The sequence below is a fragment of the Pan paniscus genome, chromosome 1 (assembly GCF_029289425.2).
Source record: "Pan paniscus chromosome 1, NHGRI_mPanPan1-v2.0_pri, whole genome shotgun sequence".
NCBI classification, from domain to species: Eukaryota; Metazoa; Chordata; class Mammalia; order Primates; family Hominidae; genus Pan; species Pan paniscus.
This window is the reverse complement of record NC_073249.2, coordinates 193,026,500-193,053,392: the sequence shown is the minus strand read 5'-3', so window position 1 is coordinate 193,053,392 and position 26,893 is coordinate 193,026,500. Positions and strand designations below refer to the sequence as shown.

General features: G+C 48.3%; 1 protein-coding gene across 5 annotated transcripts in view; it reads right to left on the bottom strand.

The window, feature by feature from the left end:
* CSMD2 (CUB and Sushi multiple domains 2) overlaps window positions 1–26,893 on the bottom strand; it is a 643,453-nt gene that overhangs the window by 259,164 nt on the left and 357,396 nt on the right. For all 5 annotated transcript variants that reach the window (XM_034960731.3, XM_055095664.2, XM_034960735.3 and 2 more), the window contains exons 11-12: window positions 18,950–19,053; window positions 15,196–15,308 (exon numbers count right to left, since the gene is read on the bottom strand). In XM_034960731.3, coding sequence (XP_034816622.3) covers window positions 15,196–15,308; window positions 18,950–19,053 — 217 coding nt within the window. The remainder of the gene's footprint in view (window positions 1–15,195; window positions 15,309–18,949; window positions 19,054–26,893) is intronic.

The window sequence follows — 26,893 nt, the reverse complement described above, 5'->3', positions numbered from 1 at the left end:
ACAAATGACTCATTGAGTATGCTTTGAAAGTTCACTTGAGTCAACGGTGGTGAGACAGACATGGAGTGGGTTCCCTGAGACAGCTCTGGGGGCCCTGAACCCAGTGGGCATGGTGGGCTGGCTACCTCACCGGAGAGGCAGTCAGGATCCAGATGCTTCTGGAAAGGAGTATGTCCTGGCCAAGCCTCTGGAGCTTCCTCTGGAGTCACCTCCACTTCCACTCATGCTGTGCTTAATGCTGTGAGAGATGGACAAGGAGGAGGGGGTGGTGGAGGGGAGGAGGAAGAAGAGGGAAGGAGGGAAGCTCTGTTTCCGGGGAGAAGGGCATCCTGCAGGATAGATAGGAAGTCATGAAGCCAGTACCAGACGGTGAGGTGAGAACTGTATGAGTCCTGAGATTTGGGAGAGAGGGGCCCAGAGTCATCAGGGGAGTTTTTTGGACACTACCTAGGATTCTCAGGACAAAGGGACCCTGCCTGTTCGGTAGACACCATCATGGGCTGTCAGAACCACAGTCCCTGAAGTTGGTGTGTGTGATCCTGACAGGGATGATTCTGCAAAGGCTTTCCTACCATACTGGGGGCTTCTGTGGGCTGGGCAGCTCCAGGCACTGCCTTTTATGGGCAGGCTCTTGACTGTTGCATTCATGTTAACTCAAAACGAAGGCTGCCAGCTTTGTGCTGAGAGCAGGCAGGACAAGGCATTCTATGGCTGGGATTGTGTGTGTGTGTGTGTGTGTGTGTGTGTGTGATCATCTAAGTTGAACAACAAGGGTCCTGCCCTTTGTGCAGGGGAGTCTGTGTGACCATGTGCCAGGTGTGAGGCATCTCAAACCAAATGTAAGTCAGCCCACTTGCCTCTCACCTCACATGTCCCCCTGGCCTCACCCTCTACAAGTACATCTGCTGAAAACATAGCTGAAACCCCTCTGAAGCTGGCTTTGCTCAGGCTCAGGGATGGGGGAGGGGATACACTGAGGCATTCCAGGAACATGGTCCCTTTGCTCCAGGTCCCAGAGCTCCAGGGAATCTGAAGGAAAGAAGGGGCCCCTGTGATAAGTCAACATGGAGAAGCAAGCAGCAGGACCCACCTGCCTCCAGATGTCCCCAGACATGCTCTCTGGGATGCGAGAGCCTGGGGTGTGAGGGCTGTCACTGCAGGCATTTTGAGAACTGGTGAAAGTTACACAGCATTTCAAGACAGAGCTGGATCCTTCCTGCTGCCAGGGGCAGCACCCAGATATAAGGTTTCCTAGTGAGGCCCAACCATTGCTGCAGGAGATATGCATGTGGGGTACATGTGCCTGTGTTCCTGCCCACAGCAGCTAGTCTGAGGCTGTGATTGGCTTAAGAAAAAGGGGATCCTAAGGGGGATGAAGGAATCTGCCCAGCCTTCCCATTGTGTGGGCACAGCCCTGCGCACATGCCCACATCCACCCACCCATCACTTCCTCCTACCATCATGCAATGACAGGCACCCACTTACGAACAATGCAATGAGCACCTACTATGTGCCAGTTGCTGTGCTAGACCCTTGACATCTGGATATGGTCTCTGCCCTCAAGAAATGAACAGACAAGGAAATAGGTGTTTATGATACAGGGGATTCGTGCTGTGGATGCACATAGGAGAAGCACCTAACTCAAATGTGGAGGATCAGTCTGGAAATAGGCTGTGGAGAGTGGAAGTACTAACCTCATCTACAAAATTTCAAGGGGCGCCAAAATCTCAGGTATCATGACAAATAATATCTTAGTGCGATATTTTTTTCTAGAAAATTACAATTAATGCCATAAATCCAATTCACAATGAAGAAAAATACCAACATTTAAAATAAAGCCTGGATCCAACCCTATGCTCAGATCACTCACCTCACTGGTCTCACCATAGTCCCAGCACTGTCAGAGCCTATCTTTGATTCAAATGTTGATGTGTTTTAACGTGGATATTTTGCATTAATATTAATTTTTAAAAAAAATTTGCATTAAGTGTTATTTATCTTAATTGCTGAGTTTTTTTTTCCCCATCACTTAAATTTCGTGCCCATGAGTGCCCTGCTCACCTGAACCTAGTCCCAGACCTGGGTCAGGAAAGGCTTCTTGGAGGATATGGTCCTCCAATAACCCAATAGTTATTGTCACAGCTAACTTTAGTTATATAACTAAGTGCCTGGCCTGAGCACTTGGGTGTACCCTCACTGAGACAAGAATGCAGAAAGAGGTATAGGTCTGAATGGAGGGTCATCAGTAGGGGATGCTGAGTTTTAAGGTACTAGTGGGACCTCCAGGTGGAAATATCTAGCAGGAAGTGGCTATATGGTTCTTAAGTTCAAGAGAGAAGCCTGATCTAGAAACTCAGCTCGTAGATTGTAAAAGAAGCCATGACAAGGATGAAATGACCCAAGGAGAGTGAGAAGGGATGTTGGTCCAGGACAGGACAGTTAGGGACAATGTAGGGACCAGCAGAATGCTAGACTGGGAGAGTGGGGTCACAGGAGCTTAAAGAAGAATGAGTTTCAAGAAGGAGATCAACAGCCTTGAATGCTGCAGGGAAGTTTACATAGGATTGAAAAACAGGTTAGCAAAAAGAGGTCACACTGATACTGCCAGGATTGTGTGTACTGATGGGGCCAATACCCAACAGGAGAAGAGAAGGTGATATCACTCTATCTAGAGAAATTAGGTAGCAGCTCATGAGGCATATGGCCTGGGTGGGAGTGGTTAAAGTAGATTAGTACAGGAGAAACTTGACCATATTGAAATGCTAGAGAAGAATGAAGGGGTGGGAGGAAAGATGTATTGAATGGTTAGCTGAAGATGTGGAGGAGAAAGGGGCCCCCTACAGGGGCTCCAGAGAAGGAGAGAGGCATGGGACTGAGAGCACACTAGAGGCCCAGCCTTAGAGACCGTGAGGGATGTCCTTCCCTCAAGACTGCAGTAAAGAGGGAAGAAGTGGTGGCAGTGAGTTTTCAGGTAGGATGGCAGGAGACCGAGGGAGATCCTGTGATGACACAGGCTCTATTTTCTAAGTGGAGGAGGTCACAGTCTTTGCTGAAGGTGAGGGACAAGTCATGGGAAAATGACTTGAAGAGAATGTCTGAAGCTGTCACTCCGGAGAAGAGGAAATCATGCCTAGATGGATTGCCATGCACCTCTGGGGCCCGCCGAGGGTGCAGATGACTCATTTGTAGGGATACCATCCAGCAGGGCTATATGACTTGTCCCAGCAGCCCTTGGCCACTCAGTTCCTGTAGAAGTAGAGAAAGGGGTAGGAGGATTGACTGAGTGAGGGGGGATTGGGCTTGGAGAAATGGAAGACAATGGGGCAAAGGAGCTGAACATGTTGTTAAAAAGAATGGCCAAAGTGTTATCCAAGAGGCTTAGGATGAAGAAGGAAAGAGGTGAAAGGAGCAGGGGGCGATGGGGGAAATAGAGGATGGGAAGGGATGATGGGCAGGAGTAAAGGGAGTGTCATGTGAAAAAGCTGAAGAATGTGGAATTGAGATTTCAGAGGTGCTTGATGATGAGGTCCAGCTGCAGCCAGGGTGAAGTACACTGAAAGGAAGTGAGAAGGTCAAGGCCTGAGAGGCAAGGTGATGGCAAGTAGGGAGGAGGAGATCAGTGACAGTGATGAGGAGGGGTAGAAAGTGTCAGAGCTGGAGACAGCATAAGGTCAAAGGGGAAGGGGTTTATACATGGGTGGAATGGCATCGGCGAGCAAGCACACGAGCCCCTCTCAAGGTGAAGTTCATTGGGTGTGGGGAAGTGAGCTGCTAGCACTGCAGAGGGCTACAGGGTCGTGGTGACCTCATGGGAACTCAGATTCAAGGAAGCATTTGGCAAAGAGCTCCAAGGCATTGGGGGATGTGTTGCTCAGAGAATCAAGATTGGGTGGAAGGAAGAGGAAGAACAGAGCAGGGTGGGGTGAGAGTTTGGGAGCTCCTTCCAGGAAGGCAGAGGGGGCTGCTGGCTGGCTTCTGTCCCTTTGACACCTCCTGTCCTAGCCTAAGCCTTCTCTCCAAGCTCAGAGTCAACTCCTGCTGGAAACACAGAGACCACGGCCACTGCCTTCCCGCAAAGGGCTCCCTGTGCTCTACTGCCCTGCCTGAAAGGTGTTTGATCTTGGCACTTCTGGTCAGGTGCTGACCAAGTCTGACGTCAGGACCCAGAATTGCAAATAGATAAATGGATTTTGACTTGCAGAAAAATCACACATGCAATTTCCTGTTATCTGGTTTAATATAATTCCGTTTTATGAGTGTTTCTCCTGTCTCTCTCCTTTTGCCTACCAAAAGCAAACTGGAAAACATGAGATGATTGCTTCTAAGATGCCTCAGAAGTCCATCATGACTGAGCTCTGCCACTCAGCATATTTGCTTCCCCTTTCTCAGCTGTTTTATCCCCATCATCTGTGATCAATCTCACTCTTCTCCCCAGGTTTTTCCATTTCTAATACCAAATTGGAATCGTCTTTTATGAAAATGTCTGTACAGAAGGGACTGTATCATGTGGTTCTATAAATTCACTGAATATTTGATGTGCTCCAAGAGGGGAGGCACCGCTTGGAGGAAGACGAGGATTTGCTGCCTTTCTCATGAGGCTGGGAGGCTTCACTGGCTCCTTCACTAACTCATTGTTCCCCTAGCTTGAGCTTCCTCTCCTCTTCCTTTGGCATGACTAATGCCTTGCATTAACAGACTTTGGTTTACAATGTTACCTACTCCAAGACATTTTCCTTGACCACACATCTTAGATCTTAGACATTTCCCTTTTACTTTTCTTTCTTTGCACCCCATTCTTTTTATTTTTTCTTTTGAGACAGGGTCTTGCTCTGTTGCCCAAACTGGAGTGCAGTGGTGCTATCACAGCTTACTGCAGCCTCGAACTCCTGGGCTCGAGCAATCCTCCCATTTTGGCACCACATTCTTTCCCTTTATAGCAATGATGCCCCTTGTAACTACCCATCTGTTCATTCAACAAGTATTTTATTGGTTACTGTTCTAGACATTGGGGGTATAACAGCGAATAAAAGGATGAAAATTTGTTCTTCTGGAGCTCTGGTTGGGCATTGGGCACAGGATGATTCACCACCCAGCCCCCCTCACTCCCACCCCCTAGAATGTAAGCCCCATGAAGGCAGGCATCCATTATGTATTTTTGATCACTGTGTACCCGGCACTTAGCACAGTCCCTGGAACACACAGAATACTCTGAGCTTAGCAAATATTTTGCATGGAAACCGTGCCAAATGCCACACTAAGCACTAAAGGTATAGCGTTGCCTGCCCCACGGCCCCTGCCCCTGGAGAACTCAGGGTCAGGTGGGTATGGAGATAATTCCAATACAAATGACCAGGGCAATGGAGAGGATGTAGACCTGACCACATGACCTGGGTGATAGCAGAAGGGGCAGCTCAAGCCTCTGGCTGGGAGCGCTGGACAGGTTTCTTAGAGGTTGTTCAAATCTGGGAGTCAGCCTGGATTGCCCTGTCCTTCTCCCTCAGCTCTCCTTAGTCTCCTCCTGTTGACTCCTCCTCCCACATACCCAGAACCCTCTGCTATCCACCCCGTCTCTCCCTGCCTGAGTTCAGCCCTTGCGACTCCTCATCTGGGTGCCAGTAGCAGCCTATGGTTCCCCTGGCTCTTCCTTCTATTTCATACTCTACAAAGGAGCACAAGATCACTCAGAAATAAAAATATGATGATTACCATCCCCTGCTCATTGATCCTTTTACAGCTTCCCGAAATCCACAGACTAAAATCCTAACTCCTCAGCATGGCAGGACCCTTGCCTACCCCTCCCACCCCAGCCTGCTCTTTGGCCATCAGCGACCTTGAGATTTACACGGCACAGCAATGAGTGATCTGTAGGGAGGTGGAATAGTGCAGTGGCAAGAGCTCTGGGATCACAAAGCCCAGGATCTAAATCCTGGCTCTGATACTAAGGAACAGACCTTGGGCATGTGACTTATTTTCTCTGAGCCTTAGTTTTGTCATCTGTAAAATGGAAATGGTAATAACAAGGTTGTTGTGAGGATTAAATGAGCTTCTGTACACAAGATAATTGTCAAAATGTCCAGTATGCAGTGTGTAACCAGTGACTAACCATATTTCCTCAGTGTTATTGTCGCTGCTGTTTGCAGAGCCCAGCCGCCCCTCAGACAGCTGTAACGTGGCACCTGCCATCCTCTCTTCCCGAAATGAACACCCTTTGCTTTGTCTACCAGACAAAGAATCATCTTTCAGTGTTAGTGCAAGCGCATTCCCATGTGGGACCTTCTTTCGAATCGCCCAGGCAGACTTAGGAGCTCTTTCTCTCTCGCTCCCAGCCCCCTTGGACATTTCTGTTGTTATAGCAACAGGTGCTGCAATTTTGGGCGTGTGTTTCCCACTGTTAATTGGTAAGTTCCTTGAGGACCGAGCCAATGTTTTTTGAAATGTCTATATCCCAGCTTTTCTAGTGAAGTGCAAGGCACAGAGAGGGGATTCAATAAACTTTTGAGGCATGATGGGGGAGGATGGAGGAGAGGATGGAAGGAAAGCAGCAGGAAAGGAGAAATGGAGGACAAGAGCGTAGAGTCTAGAGAAGAGCTAGAAGCTCAGTGTAGTGGGAAGCTCAAGTGATGAAGAGAGAAGAGGCCAGAGAGATGGTTGGAGGGAGACCCTGAAGGGCTTGGCTCGATGAGTAATAAGTCATTTAAGCTCCATCCTGTGGGTTGTCAGCTCCCTCAGAGCCAGGGGTCGCATCCCTTCCACTCTTTGTATCTCCAGAACCAAGCCCAGTGCCTTATGCATACTAAGTGCTCAGACCCGTTGTTGAATCAGCACAAACTCCTAGTGAGTGACCAGGACATCTTTGGTGCATTAGGAACACCCTGTGGGCATGCCCAGACCACCTGGATTGCCTCAGAACCACACCCCACTCTGCTTTTCTACTTCTGATTATGCGAAGGGCACCAGGAGGTGAGAGACCCCACATCTGTAGGTGCACCTATGGGGACTGATGTGTTTTTCTGCACACGATTGCCACAAGTGGAATGGAGGTACGGCTGGATGAAGTGGGTGACATTCTTCCCTCCCCATCTCCTTCCTCTATAACACTGTCATGGGTTTGTCACCAGCCAAAGGAGACTGGAAACAAAGGACATGGAGGTAGCCTCCAAGCTGTCTGCATTAGCCCCAAACTAAAGCTTACCGTTTGCAAAAGCTATGTATTTAGAGAGTACATCTCACTGACAAATTACTTTCTACCAAATTTTAATGCGGCAGCATCCTCTGCTGTTTGCCAGCCCAGCCTCCAGGGGCTAGAACAGGCTGGATCCCACTGGGACTTTTTGAGAAGAGTCAGCTGCTGCTTGTATCTAGCTCAACTTTGGCTCCCAGTGCCCGAAAAACCTTTAGAGGTATCATGGAAACTCAGTGAGCATCTTAGGAACATGTTAGTGACATTCTTGGCCAAAGTTGGAATGTTTGGGCCTTCCAGTTTATGGGGAAAAGACAAGAAGTAGAGGCGTACTGAAAATAACAGAAGAGAGGCTGAAAATAGACATGCGCTTGGCATCTGACAAGAGGAAAGGCGGTGTCCTAGAGGGAGTGGTGAGTGATGCTGGTCGGCTGCCCTTGGCCTCCTTTGAAGTCTGCTTCTAAAACCACCTCTTCTGGGGGCTCAGCAGTGCCCACAACTGGAGTGAAGTTCTGAAGAAGGGGATGTGGCACTGCCTGCAGAGAGCAAGTCTTGGCCCTCTTCTCCCCAACTTGCCCTCAGACTTTATTTTTACTGAGGTTTTAGCCTCAATCTTATCTGCATGTCAGCTTTCTAAGCCCACCTGTTCCCTGTCTCAAGGGAGTCTGACAAACTCTTTTTCATCCTTCAAGCAAGTCTCAGTTTCAGACATCACCTCCTCCAGGGAGACTCCCCTGATGCCCTTCAGCAAGATTCGCTGCCCTTCCTTTGTATTTCCCTGTCTTCTAGCACTTGTTCTATGCTACTGAAAACGGACTATGAGTTAGGTGAAGGCAGAGATTGTCTTGCTGTCCTTGTAGCCTCAGTGTCCTGAACATTGTCTGCAACACATCATAGGGCCTTAGAAAATGTTGAACAAACAGATGAGCTCATTTCTAACATGAGTGCCCTGGACTGTTGGGCACCCCCTCTGCATAATCTCTACTGTCCTGCTCCTTCATGTCTGTAGGGTCCAGGTCCCAGCTCCTTCCTCCCCTGGGCCAGCCTCCCAGACTCAGCATTAAGCTGCCAGATTCCAGACTCCAGCAAGGAAGCAAGGAGACTTCCAGATTGATGCTAAAACTTGTTAGCAAGTTGTATGTAATTTTATAATGTTTCTGGTAAGTGCTAATTGCCTGTTCCTTAAATATTTCTTGTTCTACTGGGAAGCAAAGAAATTGCAACTATGAATGCATTTCCCACAGCTGGTCACCCCCATGGAGGGAGACTGGCTCAGAGTGCTCAGATATTGACAGATCAGGAGTCCCCTCCCCCGCCCCCTGACCTGGGATTGTGACAAGCAGAACTGGAGGGATTTCTGGGAAGCAAATGCCCCAATTTTCCCACCAGGTTCATGCTTTCAATGAGGAAGAAAGGATGATACTGGAGTGCCACCTGCCTGCCCCTAAGGTTGTATCTCTCTGCTCAAATTGGGACAGAGTGGGTATTGATGATGATGATGCAGCCAGATGTGCCTAAGGGATGAGTGGAAATGATGGATATGGGAGGTCTCTGCCCTTGGATGCCTTATGCCATCCTACGAGAAACCTGCATCACAGCTACCCGCCCCCCAACCCCTGCTCATTCCTGAGTCGAGATGTCTATCCTGTGTGGAACTCCCCAGGAGCTGGAATAACAGGGGGGGTAAAATGGAGGCAGAGGTAATTCTGAAGCTTCAGGTAATGATGTAGGTTGGAAGAAGAGCTGTAGGCCTTGGAGAGCAGAGAAGGGAGTAAGCTTCCAACTGAGCATTTACTAAATGCCAGGCCCTATGCTGGGTGCTTGACTATACTGAGTCCTCATGAGACCCTGGAAAGATAACCATTCATCAGCCCCTCTTCACAGATTAGGAAATTCAGGCTCATTGATGAGGAGAGACTGGCACACAGGGAGTCAAAGGAAGATCCTGATTATAAGCTGGGTTTGCCCAATCCCAAATCCTACGGGGACAATAGAGAATGCATGGGCTGTTGGCATCTGTGCACTAGGAAGGTGGTAAAGTGGACCAAAAGGGAATTGAGAGGGTGCTGAGGAGGGTACCTGATTGTGACTGAGTAGATCCTCATTACAATTAAATTCTACAAGCTTTTCTGAGCATGTGTCCTGTGCCAGGCACTGAATTAGGCTCTATAGGACTGCAGAGATTTTTGTCTTGAATGGATTCATAGAAACCAGAACTTGGTGGAATTATTATTATGGAGAACTTTGGATGTCATGTAGAAAATGTTATGCTTTATCCTAAAATCAATGAGAAGTTGTCATTTTTTTTTTTAACTAGGAGAGAATTGTGCCAGATTTGGATTCTGGGAAGATCACTGCTCCATGTGGCAGATGGGTAGATGGGAGTGAGAGGACTACAGCCAGCGATGCTGGTTGGGAAGACTCTGCCGCTATTCAAGTGAGAGGTGATGAGGGAGGGACTCAGCTCAGCAGTGAAACAGAAGTGGGATGCGGAAAACTGACAGAATCTGGGAATGGAGTCAGAGGTGGGGAGAGGGAAAAGGAGGAGGCAGAGATGAGGCCTAGGGATGGCATGGATGGTGGTGCTGTTCGTGAAGATGGGGTACACAGGTGCAGGTCATGGGTGTGGGGGCAGAGATGGCGAGCTTGGTTTTGGATGGTATTATGGACTGAACTTGTGTGTTCCCCCAACTCCCCCAAATTCCTGTATTGAGGCTCTTAGCCCCCAGTGTGACTGTATTTGAAGATGGGGCCTCTAAGGAAGTAATTAAGGTTAAATGAGGTCATAAGGGCAGGGCCCCGATCTGAGAGGATGGATGTCTAAGAAGAAACAACACAAGGCTCATTCTCTCATTCTCTCATTTTCTCTCTCTCTCTCTCTCTCTCTCTCCTGTGTGTGCATGCACCCAGGAAAGCCCATGCAAGGCCATGGTGAGAAGGTAGCTGTCTCCAAGCCAGGAAGAAAGCCCTCATCAGAAACCAAATTGGCCAAATCCTTAACCTTGGATTTCCAGCCTCTAGAACTGGGAGAAAACGGGGTGCTGTTCTGCCTTCTCTAGACACATGGCCTCCTATTAAAACAGTACAACCGTTATCTTTACCCCAGGGGACATTGTGGTATGACAGTGTTTGTGTAGGAAAGATGGGCCGGCCTTCTGTTATGGGGTGCTCTGTGCCCCCCAAAAAGACATGTTGAAGTTCTGACTCCGGTACCTATAAATGTGATCTTATTTGAAAACAGAGTTGTTGCAAATATAAACCACCCTGTCTTTTTTGTTTTTGTCCCTTCCAGCTTTGACTTTTTATTTGAGGGGCGAAGCCCATCATTCTCACACCCTCCTGGTGAGGAGCTCCTTCTACTATAAAAAGGTGGGTGGGTTGAGTCCCCGGCCCCCCCCAAGTGACTCCCTATCCCAGGGCATTTTGTTGTCAGCAGACTATACAGGTGGGTGGGTTTGAGACAGCTGAGAGGGAAGGCATATCAAAATGTGTAACAGGAAGACTGAAATGCAAGTGGAGAACAGATGTGGAAGTCACCAGAGTTTGGGTTGAGGCTGAAACCATGGAAGTACACGTGATCAACTGCAGAAGGTTCTAGAATAAGAGGACCGAAGGCTGAGGATAGACTCTGAGGGGCAGTGGGGAGCCATGGAGGAGCTGTGAAGGAGCAGCCAGAGATGTAAAAGAAAACCAGGAGGTGGAGGTGAGAGGAGCCCAAGGAGCAGGATGGGCAAGGACAGGGAGTCACATCGGGGTGCCGGGGACTCAACCCACCCACCTTTTTATAGTAGAGGGGGCTCCTCACCAGGAGGGTGTGAGGATGATGGGCTTCACCCCTCAAATAAAAAGTCAAAGGTGGAAGGGACAAAAACAAAAAAGTGGCCCACCCAACTTAGCCCCTTGAATTTTCACTGAGCCAGGTTCCAACGCACTGTGAGGCCTCTAGGCTCCTGCGAGCCTGATTCTGCCTCCTGCCACTTCTGGCTCCACGCCCTGCACTGAGGCCTTACAGAGCCACCTCATTTCTCTGCCAGTCTGGGGAGAGAGGGCCCTAGGTGGGGAGTGCTGGTGTAAGGCAGGGACCTAAACCCAGGGCCTATCAGAGCACCTGGAGGCAGATCCAGGTGCCTGGCCTGGAGGACAAGAAATGTGGAAGGTTTGGCTGGAGAGAAACTTTGGTGACACCCCCAGGGAAGGCACCATCTCTATGCCAGGCAATGTGCAAGGAGCTTTGAGATCTCATTTCACTCTCCTAACAATGCTCTCAGATTGGCATCATTATTTCCATTGTACAAGTCGGGGAACTGAGGCTCAGAGAGACCACAAGACTCAAGCTTACACAGCTGGGACCACACTGGGATTTACTAGGTCTGGTGCAATTTCAGAGTCTGTGCTATTTTCTAGAATCCACTGCCTCTGTGCACAGAACCTGACGTAGTCCCTGTGGGTTTGCCATGTCTCTAAACACCCAGACTGTCCTTCCTAATTTGTCACGGCTCCAAGGAGAAGTCCTGCTGACACCTAGTCCATGAGCAGCATTCACATAGCATATGCTTTATACCACATCCAGGCTGCTAGTTATTATAATCACAGCACCCAGCAAAATGTTGGTCACATAACAAAAGCTTAGCCAATACTGGCTGAGTGAAATGGACAAATGAACTTGTGAACTAACTCCCCAACCTCTGGTGACATGGAATCCAGGCTCATGATACTTGGTCTATTTGACTGGGGCAAAGCTTTGGCTTCTATAAAGATTTTATAAGGAAATGAAATTATGTAACCTTGGGAGGCTTCTGGTGCAAGGGGAAAATCCATGGGCTTCTGAAGCCAGGGAGACATGGGCTCAAATCCCAGCTCTGCTACCACAGTTGTGTGTGACCTCAGGCAGATTACTTCACCCCTCTGAGTCTCAGATTCTTCATCCATAAAATAGCAGCCATTTTATCATTGTAAGCAATGAATGAGATGAAGTAATGTCTTTCAAGCCAGTGGTTAGCTATGAATCCTCTCTTAAAAGAAGGCTCACAAAGAGCAAAAGAGAAGAAAGTAGAAGAAACAGAGGCAGGGTGGTCAGAACCCTCCATCCTGGGCATGCCCTATCCTACCATGGAGGTCCCCGGAGGGTACCCCAGGTCTTTGCAAGACACTGTGAAAACCCTGAGATAATTAACATAAAGCTATGGCACATAGAAGGCTTTCAACAAGTGGTATGTCCCTTTCTTTTCCAACAAAATCACACCAAATGCATCTAATTCCTCTTTCCCACATGAAAGCCCTTTAGATATCTGGACACAGCTCTCAAATCTCCCAAGTCCACTTCTTCTCCTGCATAAACATTCGGGGGCCATCAACATTTCTTACAGGAATTGCCTTAAATCCTCTCCTTATCTATCCCAAGCTGAGGTCCCACATCTAAGCTCAATTCTCTGGTGCCTGCTCAGGGCAGGATAAAGCACAACTAACTTCCTGGGATAAATTCCAGTAGCTAATTTTTTTTTAAGTCTTAAATCATGACTTGATATTTATTCCCACTTTATCTTTTCCTACTAATTTAGTCAATGGCTCTAACTCACCCAGATCTTTCTGCACTCTGTTTGCTGACTAGCATTGTCATCCCTTTCAAGTTCACGCTATTTACATCTTATTCAAACCATTGGCAAAATATGGACAGATTAAGGGCATGAGGATGACATGGAATCATTTCTCCCTGCTTTTGGGAACATTCACGGCTGAACATCCATAGAATTTCTGAAATGGGTGAAAACTTAGAAACTTTGCATCCATCTCCATTCCCCTTTTCAAAGTAGTGAGTGACAGGGCTTGGACCTGAATCAAGGTCTCCTGATAGTTTTGTCTGGTGCTCCTCTCATAGCCCCACAGCTGCTTATGTGTAACTTTATGCACCGGAACAGCCCACTCATTGAACTACCTGTGTACTGGCTCATTAGTTACTCACTAATTGCTTTGCAATTTGCAACATTTCTTATGTTCACATTTCTTAATCTAACCATCTTCACAGGACCCTTGTGACCCAGGTTGTATTATTATCTCTGTTTCACAGATGAAGAAACAGATCTTGAGAAAGGTTCCATGACCTGCCATGGAGCTAGAAAGTGACAGAACCAGGATCTGCACTCAGAGTCTGTCACCCCATACGTATTTTCTGTCTGTTGTTCTGTCTTCCCTAGACACATGGCCTCCTATTCTTAAAAAATCTCAGTATAGCTGTCATCTTTACCCCAGGAGACATCATTGTATGACATTGTTAGTGTAGTATGGGCTAGCCTCCTGTTATGGGGTGAACTGTGTTCCCCAAAAAGACGTGCTGAAGTTCTGACTTCTGGTAATTATAAAAGTGGTCTTATTTGGAAACAGAGTTGCTGCAAATGTAATCAAGTTAAGATGGAGCCACACTGGAGTAGGGAGGGCCCTTAGTCTAATATGCTGGTGTCCTTATAAGAAGAGGACAGAGAGACACACAGGAAGGTTGTGTGATGACAAAGGCAGAGACTGGAGTGATGCAGCTACAGCCAAGGAACAGCAAGGACTCACAGCCACCACCAGAAGCTAGGGAGAAGCAGGGGAGGATTCTACCCATAGTGGGGGCATGGCCCTGCTGAGCCTTGATGTCAGACTTCCAGGCTCCAGAATGTGAGAGAATAAATGTCCATTGTGTGAAGCTAGCCAGCCCAAGAACACGAATACACCTCCTGTGTACCTGTACCCAGTTTCGAAACAGAGTACAGGTCCTGGAGCAGGAGGAACCTATGGTACACTGGGGGTATGCTGTGTGAGCCACACTGAAGGGACACCTTCTCCCCGCTCCCTGGGCCCCTGTCTCCCTAGTAGCCACCTAGTCATTTTGAGGACTTTAGGCTCACTTTTGTGTCAAAGCGCTTTCCTGATCCCCTTTCAGACGTTCCTGAAAAGATGTCTGCTCCCTTCTCTGTGCTCCCACTGGCACTGTCCAGGCAGCTCTTTTGCATGCCACTTCGTTTGCTTTCCCCTCCATCTCGCCACTAGAGCACAAGTCAGTTGAGACGATGCCTAGACTTGATGTGTCTGTCCCCCTTGTGCTGGTCTAGCGTCTAGTACCTAAGAGGGGCTTAACAGTAACTTGTGGATGGCTTCTCCTTCCATCTTTGTAGGGATTGGCGTTAGCTGTTATTGGCCAAAGGGGGTTTGGAAGTGTTCAGAAGGGTGATGTTGAGGGTATCTCCTGGGCCCCAGGGTTTGCAGTTCCCTTAATGCCTATTCTAAGCAAGAGATGAAGACTCTTGTCTGCATCTTTCTCAGGCCACCAACAGTGGTGTTTATCTGTTCCTAGCCCTATGCACAGTCACTCATTCATCACATGCAACCAAATAGGGTATCTTGGGAAGCTATTGTCCTCTCTAAAGATTTTAAAAATAAGTGAGGCCTCTTAAAAGTCTCCATGAACCAGGTATGAATTGGGGATGGAACTGAGGTGTGCATCTGATGCTGGATGCCTAGCATTTTAAGTGTTTTATCCCAGATAATCCTCAAAACAACCAGAAGGCCCTCAGAACAAAGAGGTGGCTGGGGCTCACAGAAGTGGAATAACATGCCTAAGGGGGAGGAAGCTAGTGCAGGGGAGAACCAGGATCCCGTGGCCGGGCATGGTGGCTCACGCCTGTAACCCCAGCACGTTGGGAGGCTGAGGCAGGTGGGTCATTTGAGGTCAGGAGTTCGAGATCAGCTTGGCCAACATGGTGAGACCCCGTCTCTATTAAAAATACAAAAATTAGCCAGGCATGTTGGTGTGCGCCTGTAGTCCCAGCTACTCGGGAGGCTGAGGCAGGAGAATCACTTGAACCTGGGAGGCGGAGGTTGTAGTAAGCCAAGATCGTGCCACGGCACTCCAGCCTGGGCAACAGAGTGAGACTCCGTCTCAAAAAAAAAAAAAAAAAAAAAAAATTCTGACTGCAAATCCAGACCCCAAGTCTCTGACTCCCAGGACACAGTTCATCTGGCTTGCCAAAAGCAGTTACCTTCATAAGAAGCCTTGAATCCCAGGGAACTGCCACTGCCATCAGTCTGGAAGAGGAGCCACATTTGATGATTGGTGCTGACAATGAGATCCGGGACCGATGTACCTGTCAGGCTGGCAGGAGAGAGATATTTAGAGGTGTGCTCTCCACCATGACACCCGAATAGAATGATTGCCTGACCAATGACATTTAAAGGACTATCCAGGATCCAGGCCCACTCGGGCAAATTCTGGGCCCCACTGTGTTTCTGACACTGGAGCCCAGCAGCATGCTCTCCCTGTGCTGGGAAGACTCATCCTGTCTTCCCCTTGGCTGTGGGTAGAATCTCCTGGGTTGAATCACAACTTTGACTCTCTAGCCCTGACCCTTGGGCTCACAAAGGAGATCTGTGTCCTTACTTGCTCAGGGGACAGGGATAGTTGGAGCCAAATCCAATCAAGAGGGTGTCTACATTCTTGCAACTTTTGATCTCTTGTGTGACCTGTATTGCAGAAAAGACCGCCCCCACCCCCACCTCCTTGCTGTCTTTATGTGGGTTTCCCCTCACAGAAACCCATTTCTCCAGTTGGAACCCAAGCCATTCTTTCAATGAGACATCTCCTTCCATTCCAGGATAAGGAACAAGGCTTAGAGTGTAGTCATTATCTGAGGGCCACATTCTTATTGAAGAAGAGGGTTTAAGCATGGGTGTGGGGGCGGGGGGGGGATTCAATCCACAATCCCAACCCCAAGCACCTACCCATGTAAGATACTGCGCTTATCAATTTCCTACCCATTATCTCATTTAATGGCCCTGTTGCCAGGAAGGTAGGGGTTGTCAGCCCATAGTACAATGAGAATATGGAAGTGCAGAATGGGCAGTGGCTTCCCCAAGGTCAACCTGATACAGTGGCAGAGCCAGGGGTCCCCTGTGCAGGCTGGGATTTCCAGAAGAAATCCAACCTCATTCTTTTGTTGAGATCAGACAAATTACCAGCACAGATGGAGGCAGGGGGTTGTGGAGTGGGCAACTAAACTAATGAGTCCTAATCTCTGCTTCACCCAGGGTCTCAGAGCTTGGGAGGCTGTCGAGTCAGCTGCAGAGAGGTCATCACACCATGGGGGATATGGAAGTGGAGCTGGGATAGAGCACATGGGATCCAACAGCCTGGCCTGTGTGACATCCCTGAGCCTGGGCTCTGACAAGCTAAGTAAGGATTGTGGCCAGGCCAGTGCTGGCTCCTGACTCGGGTGCTGATGAGCAAGGGAAAAGGCTGGGACCCCTGCTTTTCCTCTGTTTGACCCAATTACAGCACCAGGCTCTGAGTCCACCATTCATTTGCTGTGGGACCTTGGGCAAGTGGTTGAGCCTCTCTGGACTTTTTCACTCTATGTTAAATGAGGGGATTGTATGGTATGATCCTCAATAGCCTTTTCAAAAGTTCTGCTATTCTAAGGTTCTCTCTATGTCAAAGCACATTGGGATTGTGGGAGGAAAGAGAGCTGGGATCCTAGTCTCTTGGGCACAAAGAGCTGAGACACCATATGGGTCAGTAAACTAGGGCAGAAAATGAGTGATGGGGATGCACCAAGTGAAGGGGAGAGGTAAGTGTGATGGTGAATTTTATGTGTCAACTTGACTAGGCCACAGGGTACCCAGCTATTTGGTCAAACATTATTCTGGGTGTTTCTGTGAGAGTGCGTTTGAATGAGATGAACACTGAAATCGACAGACTGAGTAAAGCAGATTGCCCTCTCCAAGGTGGGTGGACCTCATCCAATCAGTTGAAGGGCCAAACAGAACAAAAAGATGGACCCTTCCCTGAATAACAGAATTCCTCCTGTTCAATTGGCTTTAAACTGAGACATCAGCTTATTTCTGGCTTTTGAACTTGAACTGTAACATCAGCTCTTCCTGGATCTTGAACCTACTGGCATTTGGACTGCAACTCCATTATTGACTATCCTGGGTTTCTAGCTTCTTAACTCACCTGGAAGATCTTGGGACCTGTCAGTCTCCCAAAATCACATGAGACAATTCTTTACAACAAATTATCTATCTATTTGCTATTTGTCTGTCTGTCTGTCTATCTATCTATCTATCATCTATCAATCATCTATCATCTATTTATCATCTATCTGTGTATCATCTATCATCTATCAATCAATTGTCTATCATCTATTTAATATCTATCTATCTATCATCTATCTATCTCTATCTCCTATTGTTCTGTTTCTCTGGAGAACCCTCACTAATACAGTGAATTAGGCATGGGGGAGAATGCCCTGTGGGCTCACATTCCATTCCTTTGTCTGGAGAAATCCCAAGTCCCAGCCATGTCACCTGATTCAGTGGGTACCATTGGATAAGATAAGTCATGTAACTGCCTGTATAGCATCATCTCCAGGTAGGTGTAGGGAAGTTGTGAAAAACACCCAGAAAAGAACAGCCTCAGGACAAGCCAGCTGTTACTAAATGGCCATTTCTCATTCAGCATTAGAACCAGAAGGAGATATCCTGGAGCTAGCCTTGTTGGGAAGGAGTGTGGCATGGGACATTGTCCTTGGCTGAAATCAAAAGACATGAACTTGAGTGCTGGTTCTGCTATCAACCTTCTCTGAAACCTTTGGGCCTCAGTCTCCCCATCTGTTAAAAGAGAATAATAACACCAGGGCTTAAGCGAGATAATTGATGCAAAAGTTTCCATCCCAGTGCCTGGGAGCATGGTAGGTGTTTAATGTTGGTGACACTCCACCTCCTTCCTGGAAGGGAGATGGATGTGGTCAGGGTGTTTGTCTCTGAAGCTAAGCCACATGTCCTGAGCAGAAGCATTTCCTGACTTTTTTTTCTTTTTTTAGACAGGATCTCACTCTGTCACCCAGGCTAGAGTGTAGTGGCATGCTCTCAGCTCACTGCAGCCTCAACCTCCCAGGCTCAAGCTATCCTCCTGCCTCAGCCTCCTGAGTTGCTGGGACTATACAGGCGTGCACCACCACATCCAGCTAATTTTTGTATTTTTTGTAGAGATGGGTTTTCACCATGTTGCCCAGGCTGGTTTCGACCTCCTGAGCTCAAGCAATCTGTCCGCCTTGGCCTCCCAAAGTGCTGGGATTACATCAATACACCACCACGCTTGGCCTTTTTCCTGGTTTTCAAGTCAGGCTATTGGTGGTGGGCAAAAGAGAAGCTAAATGGCCCCCAAGAGCACAGACTCAACATAGTAGAATCCCATGACAGCTTGATATTCTCCTCTCCCTTGTCTGGAACATGTCATACTGGTCTTTTTTGGCTCAGGAAGTGTGGCCACTATGTCTATATGGTCCTGATTCTCTGAAACCATCCATTTCCCAGGGAGCTCTGAGCATGCAGAAAGGTTAGCAACTCATTTCCATTATTTCTGTCTGAGGTCAGGCTGCCATGGCTGGATGTGGCCTGGAGTAAAAACTGTCAGGGTGGCAGAATCAAGGTCTGCATGGAAGCAGCCAGCCAGTGGAAGGCTCCAGGTTCATCCACAAAACCTTGATCTCCCCTGCCCCCTGACAGACTGCTCATTCTGTTCACATTTCATATGAATTCAGTGAGAAGGTGCCCAGTGTTCTTTTCCCCTTGGTCAGAGTAGAGAGAGGTGGAAGGATTATTGCCAAAACTAGGAACATTGCAGGATACTGTCTTTGCTGTAGTATGGTCTAGGGACCAGGCAGGACTCCACAAACTGCACCCCACCAACCCCAGCCACCGTCCCACCTTCCAAACAACATGCCCCACTGCACTTACATGTAGAGAACTGTCTTCTGGTCCCCATCCTGACCACCATCACCGACCGTCAGGGTGTCATAGCCCCTCTCCAAATCAAACTCCTCAAAGGCGAGCTTGATCACCTGGGGAGGGAACACAGGGTTAGGAGCAGGCAGGGGCTGTGAGGAAGCCTTCCAAAGCCTTGAGGGGAGGAAGGATTTTCTGTGTTATGTCCCAATGCTCAGAGTCACTGGTGACACCATCCTAAACAAACTGACCATTTCTGTCCCACTTTAATGAGTGTGAACTATTTCTCTCCAGGCCATGCAGTCTCCAGGGCCCCCTGATGTTTCTGAAGATGTTCATGGCACATCTGGCCAATTCTGGTGGCTGTCACAGCAACCGGGCACATCTGGCCGACAGCGAGATGATTAGACTCTTTCTTTATGCCTTAATGCACAGAAATCCCCATGGGCTTGTTGGCAATTTTTCAGGCCACATGTGGAATCTCAGCTCTCTTGCCCCCAGGGACCTGCAGAAGTTTCTCTCGTCTTCTCCTCTGACTGCTTTTCTCCATCCTTTTTTGTTTATTTGTTGAATAAATGAATGTTCTCAGAAAGAGATTTCAACAAGATTCCTCCCTCTTGTTTTAATCCTGCCTTCCACAAATATTTACTAAGCTCTCCCCATATGCCAGGCTGGGCGGTGGGTTTCCACAGTGAGCACGACATGGTCCCTGCCCTCGCTAAGAAGGGGAGATAGAAATGCAAACTGATAACCACAGCACTGGGGTGGGATGGATGCTACAGGGGGCTGTGGGAGCGAAGAGGAGCCTATGGCTCACCCAGCTGGAGTCAGGGGCAGGCGCTACTGGAGATGGGGGTGTCTGAGGGAATTCTGAAGGCTACTGATGACCCCATCAGGCCAAAGGGGGATGCTTGGAGAGGGAGGGAGGGGGATGCTCTGGGAAGGAGTCAGGTGCACAGGGCCTGAGCTATGGCAGAGATGGAACATTCCAGAAGAAATTATTCAGTGTCTGTTGCTAGCAGATCTACAAACTGAACATACCTGCTAGGTGCCTGGCTCTCGGGGATAATGTGACTGGGCCTTCAGTGCAAGAAGGTGACTTGGGAAGGTCTGGAATTTGAAAAGTTTCCCTGGAGTTTGGTTCAAAAGGTCTCATACCTCTACCCTCCAAAATTAGAATTTATGCCAGGGGAGGAGCAGTAGAGTTTTAAATAGTGGGTGACAGGGACGCATAGGTGTTTGAGAAAATGTCAGTGTGGCAGTATGTGTGGAACTCATTGGCAGGAGTGAGGCTGGTGGTGAGGATGGTTGCAGGCTTTTGTGGTAGTGCAGGTGAACGATGGAAGAGTAGCAGTGTGGACGGAGAAGAGGGAGGGTCCTAGTGATATTTAGGGCTTTGCGACAGGATGCATGTGGTGCTGAGGGGAGGGAAAGATCCAGGATAAGCTGCAGGTTTCTGGCTTGTGCAATTGTTTGGGTGGGGGATGGTGCCATTCATAAGGACAGGACACACACAGGCACCCACTCCTGATGTCTAATCTGTATCTCTTTTTGTCTGTTTCAGTCTGGTTTCAATCTGATGATGATCTTCATTCCCCCAACAGGGAGACTGAAGTTGCTCCTTTGCTTTCTGTTCTACAACTCAAGGAGTATATAATTTCCGTGGATATTTTTTCCTAGTTGTGGCTGACGCCTTCTGCAGGTTTCCTCCATCCAAATCAAACAGTTCAGCACCCATATCCTGCCAGGGACCCTGCAGAGCCTTACCCCAAGGTGCTTTCTCAGGTATCCCAGAGGCAAACTGACACTGCCCTCATTCATAAGCCTGGGTAGTGTCTATGCAGGGCCCCTCTGCAGTGGCCTGAGAATCACAGAAAGATGCATCTCTGGATAATAGTATCTGTGAGCATGTCAGTGGGTCTACAGATAGACACAGAAGAGGAAGGAAGTGATTGCTTTTGACTGGGAGAAAGGTTAAAGGAGGCTTCTTGGAGGAAATGAAACTCAGGCTGAGTTTGGAAGATGAACTGGAGTTCAACCAATGGATATGGAAGGGAAAGCAACCCAGGCAGAGAGAAGGGCAGTGGTGTGGAACAGGATGACTTGTCCAGAGAGGTCTAACTACTGAGTAGTTGTTTAAGCGAGGAGGTGGTGGAGGGTGGCGATAGGAGAGAAACAGGAGCAGTCAGATTATGAAAGGCTGCCGGTAATGCTAAGAATTTTGGGCTTTGTCCTAAAGTCAACGGGGAGTTATGGAAGGGTTGGCAGTAAAGGCATGACATGAGATTTTTGTTCTAGGAGCAGGAGCATTGAGGGAGAGTTGAAAGCTCGGAGTCCAATTCGCAGCAAGGTCTAGGTGAGGTGGGATGTGAGCCTGTAGCAAATTCTAGATGAGGCAGGATGTGGACCTGTAGCAAGGTCTAGGTGAAGTGGGTTGTGGGCCCGTAGCAAGATCTAGGTGAGGTAGGATGTGGGCCTGTAGCAAGGTCTAGGTGAAGTGGGTTGTGGGCCCGTAGCAAGATCTAGGTGAGGTAGGATGTGGGCCTGTAGCAAGGTCTAGGTGAGGTGGGATGTGGGCCTGTAGCAAGGTCTAGGTGAGGTGGGATGTGGCCCTGTAGCAAGGTCTAGGTGAGGTAGGATGTGAGCCTGTAGCAAGGTCTAGGTGAGGCGGGATGTGGACCTGAAGCAAGGTCTAGATGAAGTGGGATGTGGGCCTGTAGCAATGTCTAGGTGAGGCAGGGTGTGGACCTATAGCAAGGTCTAGGTGAGGCAGGATGTGGACCTGTAGCAAGGTCAAGGTGAGGCGGGATGTGAGCCTGTAGCAAGGTCTAGGTGAGGTGGGATGTGAGCCTGTAGCAAGGTCTAGGTGAGGTGGGATGTGGACCTGTAGCAAGGTCTAGGTGAAGTAGGATGTGGGCCTGCAGCAACGTCTAGGTGAGGCGGGGTGTGAGCCTGTAGCAATCAGTGTTTGGAGCGAGTTATTAAAGAGGAGATGGGATTTGTCAATAGTGAGTGGGGATTCCTTGGCCCTTCTGGGTTTCCTATCCAGAATGTTCCCTGTTGGCTAATGGCATCATCATGGGATCATTTCCTCAGGCTGGGATCTCCCACCCATCTCTCACACTCCACACGCCTGCTTTACAGAACATTTCCTGGAGTCTCATTTCCTTGCATGAAACATAAGAAGGGCATCTCTGCACCTGCTCCCTGCTGACTGCCCTCCACTGCACAGCCTGTGTGGCCACTTGAAGTCCTGGGCATTCACACCAGGGCAGCCTGTTCATGACCCTGACTTACGCAGGCTCTTCCTGCTCCCTGTCACTGCCCTAGCATATTTCTTCTCATCCGTGAGCCTGACTTGTCTCAGTTCTCTCTGACTAACCTTGACAAGGGGAGCAGCCCCTGCTCAGCCCCTTCCTCTCGTCTGTCTTAGCACTTACCTGCTGGACTGTGATGGGTCTGTTTACTTATTCCTCCACTACACCATGAACTCCTGGAGGGCAGGGGTCAGGCCTCACTGCCTCTGTACCAGTTCCTGTCGGTGGGCCAGGCCCATGCCAGGGGCTGACAAAATGTAGACTGGGAGAACAATTTCCAAACCTTTCCTGCTTCTCTAGCATGGATGGATTGCTAGGCTCTCAGACCCCTCACAGTGGTTACCATCTAGAACAAAAGTTGGCAAACTTTTTCTGTAAAGGGACAGATACTAAATATTTCTCCCTTTGTGTGTCATGTGATCTGTGTCACAGATATTCAGCTCTATTGATGTAGCATGAACATAGCCATACACAATGTGTACATGAATGGGTGTGGCTGTGTTCCAACAAAACTTTATTTACAAAACAAGCAAAGAGCTGTATTTGGCCTGTAGGCTATAGTTTGCTGATCCCTGGTCTAGGAGATTCTTCAAGACGATCATAGTCTTTGATCATCTTCTCTTACGCAATTTCATCACTCCAAGAGCTGAGACCTACAATGTGCTCAATTCTGTTCTGAACACTTTACACATATCAACTCATGAGAAATGCAGCACTGTTTTGGGAAGTCAGGGACACTGAATGGAGGGACCAGCTGGAGCTGTGGCAGAGGAGCATAAATTGTGAAGATTTCATTTTAATATGGACATATATCAGTTCCCAAATAACACTTTTATAATTTCTTACGCCTGTCTTTACTTCAATCTCTGAATGTAAATTGTGAAGATTTCATTTTAATATGGACATTTATCAGTTCCCAAAATTAATACTTTTATAATTTCTTATGCCTGTCTTTACTTTAATCTCTCAATCCTGTTATCTTTGTAAGCTGAGAGTATACATCACCTCAGGACCACTATTGTGTTAACTGTACAAATTGATTGTAAAACATGTGTGTTTGAACAATATGAAATCAGTGCACCTTGAAAAAGAACAGAATAACAGCAATTTTCATGGAACAAGGGAAGACAACCATAAGGTCTGACTGCCTGCGGGGCTGGGCAGAATAGAGCCATATTTTTCTTGTTGCAGAGAGCCTATAAATGGATGTGCAAGTAGGGAAGATATTGCTAAATTCTTTTCCTAACAAGGAATATTAATAATTAAGACCCTGGGAAAGGAATGCATTCCTGGGGGGAGGTCTATAAACGGCCGCCCTGGGAGTGTCTGTCTTATGTGGTTGAGATAAGGACTGAAATAAGCCCTGGTCTCCTGCAGTACCCTCAGGCTTATTAGGGTGGGGAAAAAAAACCACCCTGGTAAATCTGAGGTCAGACCGGTTCTCTGCTCTCAAACCCTGTTTTCTGTTGTTTAAGATGTTTATCAAGACAATACCTGCACAGCTGAACATAGACCCTTATCAGTAGTTCTGTATTTGTCCTTGTCCTGTTTCCTCAGAAGCATGTGATCTTTGTTCTCCTTTTTGCCCTTTGAAGCATGTGATCTTGTGACCTACTCCCTGTTCTTGCACCCCCTCCCCTTTTGAAATCCTTAATAAAACTTGCTGGCTTTAAGGTTCAGGTGGACAGCACGGTCCTACTGTTATGTGATGTCATCCCCAGAGGCCCAGCTGTAAAATTCCTCTCTTTGTACTCTTTCTCTTTATTTCTCAGCCAGCTGACACTTATGGAAAATAGAAAGAATCGACGTTGAAATATTAGGGGCAGGTTCCCCCAATACAGCACAATAGCTATTTTGAGTACCTCCATTTCACAAATGGGACAGGCTAGGCACAGAATTTAGGCAACTTGCCTGGGGTCACACAGGCAAGTGGTAGAGCTGGGACTCCCAGCAGGCAGGCAGTCAGAGGCCAGGCTCTTTGTCACTCTGCTCTACTGCCTCATGGTGTTCCAACAAGATCACAGGCCCACAAGGTAGGAAGCATGACTTAAGCCTCTGTTTTCTCTCACACTTTCCTTGAGTTCTTTTTTCTGGGTCCCAGCAGGTGGTCAGGAAACAGCTGCTGCATATAAAACACCACAAGGCAGGTAGTGTCTTCTGCTGGAGGAAGGGCCTGGGCTCTGCAGGGACTGAGGGGCCCAGCTGCATATTCTCACCATATCAGCCCCTTCCAGCCAGCCCTGGGGCAGAGGACACTGCTCATCCAGCCACCTCCAAAAAGGGAGTGTATGATTATTATGCCTATAATGGGAAAATATTGCTTTGAAGGCCAGAACCCAGAGCTATAAAATGATTCACATCACTGGTTAGAGCTGCCATTGATGTGAACCACATTTCAGAGTGCCGACCCTGATGCAGGAGCTAATTACACAAGAAGACTGTTCAACATACACAATGCTGCAGTTTCAGGACGAGCCTCTAGTGCACAATGTACTAGCACTCTCTTTTTTTCTTTTCTTTTTTTCCTTCTCTGCTTTGGCCTTTGTTTAAAGACAGGCTCCTATAATGACTCATTAACTAACATGCAGATCAATCAAGCTCACAAAGTGCCTTTCGGAGGCAGGAGAAATGGCAGCACATGAAATAGGCATGATCAAAGAGGCACATTTGTATACAGCTCAGACACCCAATTTAAACCCATTAGATAAATGAATAAACAAACCCATCATCTAGGACATAATTACTGAGCACCTGCCATGTGCCAAGCCCAGAGCTAGCTGCTTCCCATAAGTTATCTTGCTTGCCTGACAATTTAGAGCAGAATCTAAATGCCCAGGACATGGTGCTGATGGTGAGTGCTGGAGGAGTGCAAAGAGGAGAGAGATGGAAGGGGGTCCATAGAGGAGGTGGGTCTGGGCCTGGCGGGATGGAGAAGGGTGTGTGTGGGCTCAGCCCAGGCTACACTGTGAGCAGTGAAGGGCCAAGGAGAGTGGGACAGGAAGAAGAGCCTGGCTGAGTCTGCAGGGGATTTTACTCGCAGCCAGAGCAGGCAGTCTGGACTTCATGGACAAGTCGATGGGAAGCTATAATTCAGTGTGAAGGGAGGATTGGAGGCAGAGAGACCAGTGGGAGGCTGATGCAGGGTCCAAGAGCATAAGGAGAAATTAGGGGGTGTCACAGCCACCTTGTCCTGAGAATCATGGGGGATGGAGTGGGACCCTGGAGGACACCCACTGGAGGCCCTGGAGAACATGCTCCCCTTGCCATGTGCTGTCCAGGATCAGCCAAAAGACAGGACTCTGGGTGCTGCCAGCCTGTGCCCAAAGCCTGCACAAGGCTGCAGAGGATCTGCCAGCTCAGGGCAGTCTTGTGGGAAGCTAGAGTCCTGGGAGATGTAGACTGAGGCTGTTTTGTTTAAGGACTGCTTTGCTACAACACTCTCCTAACTGGGCTGTCCGTCTCTGCAGCCCATCCTTCACTCTGTACCAAATGCTCTTAGCGCCTCCCTATCTCCTACAGCAGGGGCTGGAAAACTAGCTCTCAGACCAAATCTGTCCTATAGCCTATTTTTATATGTGGACCTGTGGCCTTTGGAGTTAAGAATGATTTTTTACACTTTCAATGAGTGAAAAAACAAAACCTACAACATAGAAGAATATGCAACAGAGACCTTACATGGACTTCAAAGCCTAAAATATTTATTGTCTAGCTCTTTACAGAAAAAGTTTGCTGATGGCTTCCCTAGAGCAATGGTTTTCAAACTGGGCTCCCAGGTACCCCAGGGTCCCATAAAGGTACTCCAGGGCCAACCCACAAGGGTGGAAGAGGAGCCAGAGGAGGGAAGCCTCTGCTTAAACCAAAACAGCTCCATTTTGATCTAGTTCATAATTTGGGATGCTGTGAACACCATGGATAGTGGGTTACTTAATGTCCCTTCCTCCATTTATTTCTCCCTAACAGAACCCCAACTTTATTGGGAGTGTGGCAATGTATGTATCTTGCCAATCTCAGAGCTAAAGATGTCTATGTGACAGAGCTCTGGGCAATGAAACACGGGTTGAGGAGTCCTCAGACCATTTCCTCATCTTTCTCCTTGCTTTTCCTGGAATACAGATGTGAGGACAGAGAGGGAGCAGCCTTCTTGTGATCATGAGGATGAGAGTCATATGAAAAGCAGCAGAGGGAAAAATACAAGGAGCATGAGACCCGGAGGGAACCACCAAGCCAACCCTGGACTTTCTGCCTCTGGACTTTTGGTATGTGGAGAAAATAAACGGTGTGTTTTTTAAGCTTCTGCAGAGGAATTTTCTGCACCTCCCAGTCAATTACGACCTAATGGCTACAGGTTCTGAAGACAGGTGTTTGTCACCGCAGAAGAGTTTGCCAACTCTTGAAACTGCGGGATAGAGTTCAGCATCTTGGCTTGGAAAGTGTGGGCTTTGCAAGGCCTGCCCCTGCCACTTCCTGGTTAGCTAGAGGCCCTGCCACAATGCTGTGCTCCAGCCTTACCTCCCACATTTCTCCTCAGAGCATTTCTTTGAGCTCCTGAGGGCTGACCTTGGCCCACCCAGCCTCAGTTTACAATGTTGCTGCCAGTGTAATCATTAGCTCCATGAAAGGAAGGGAACTCACTTTTCCT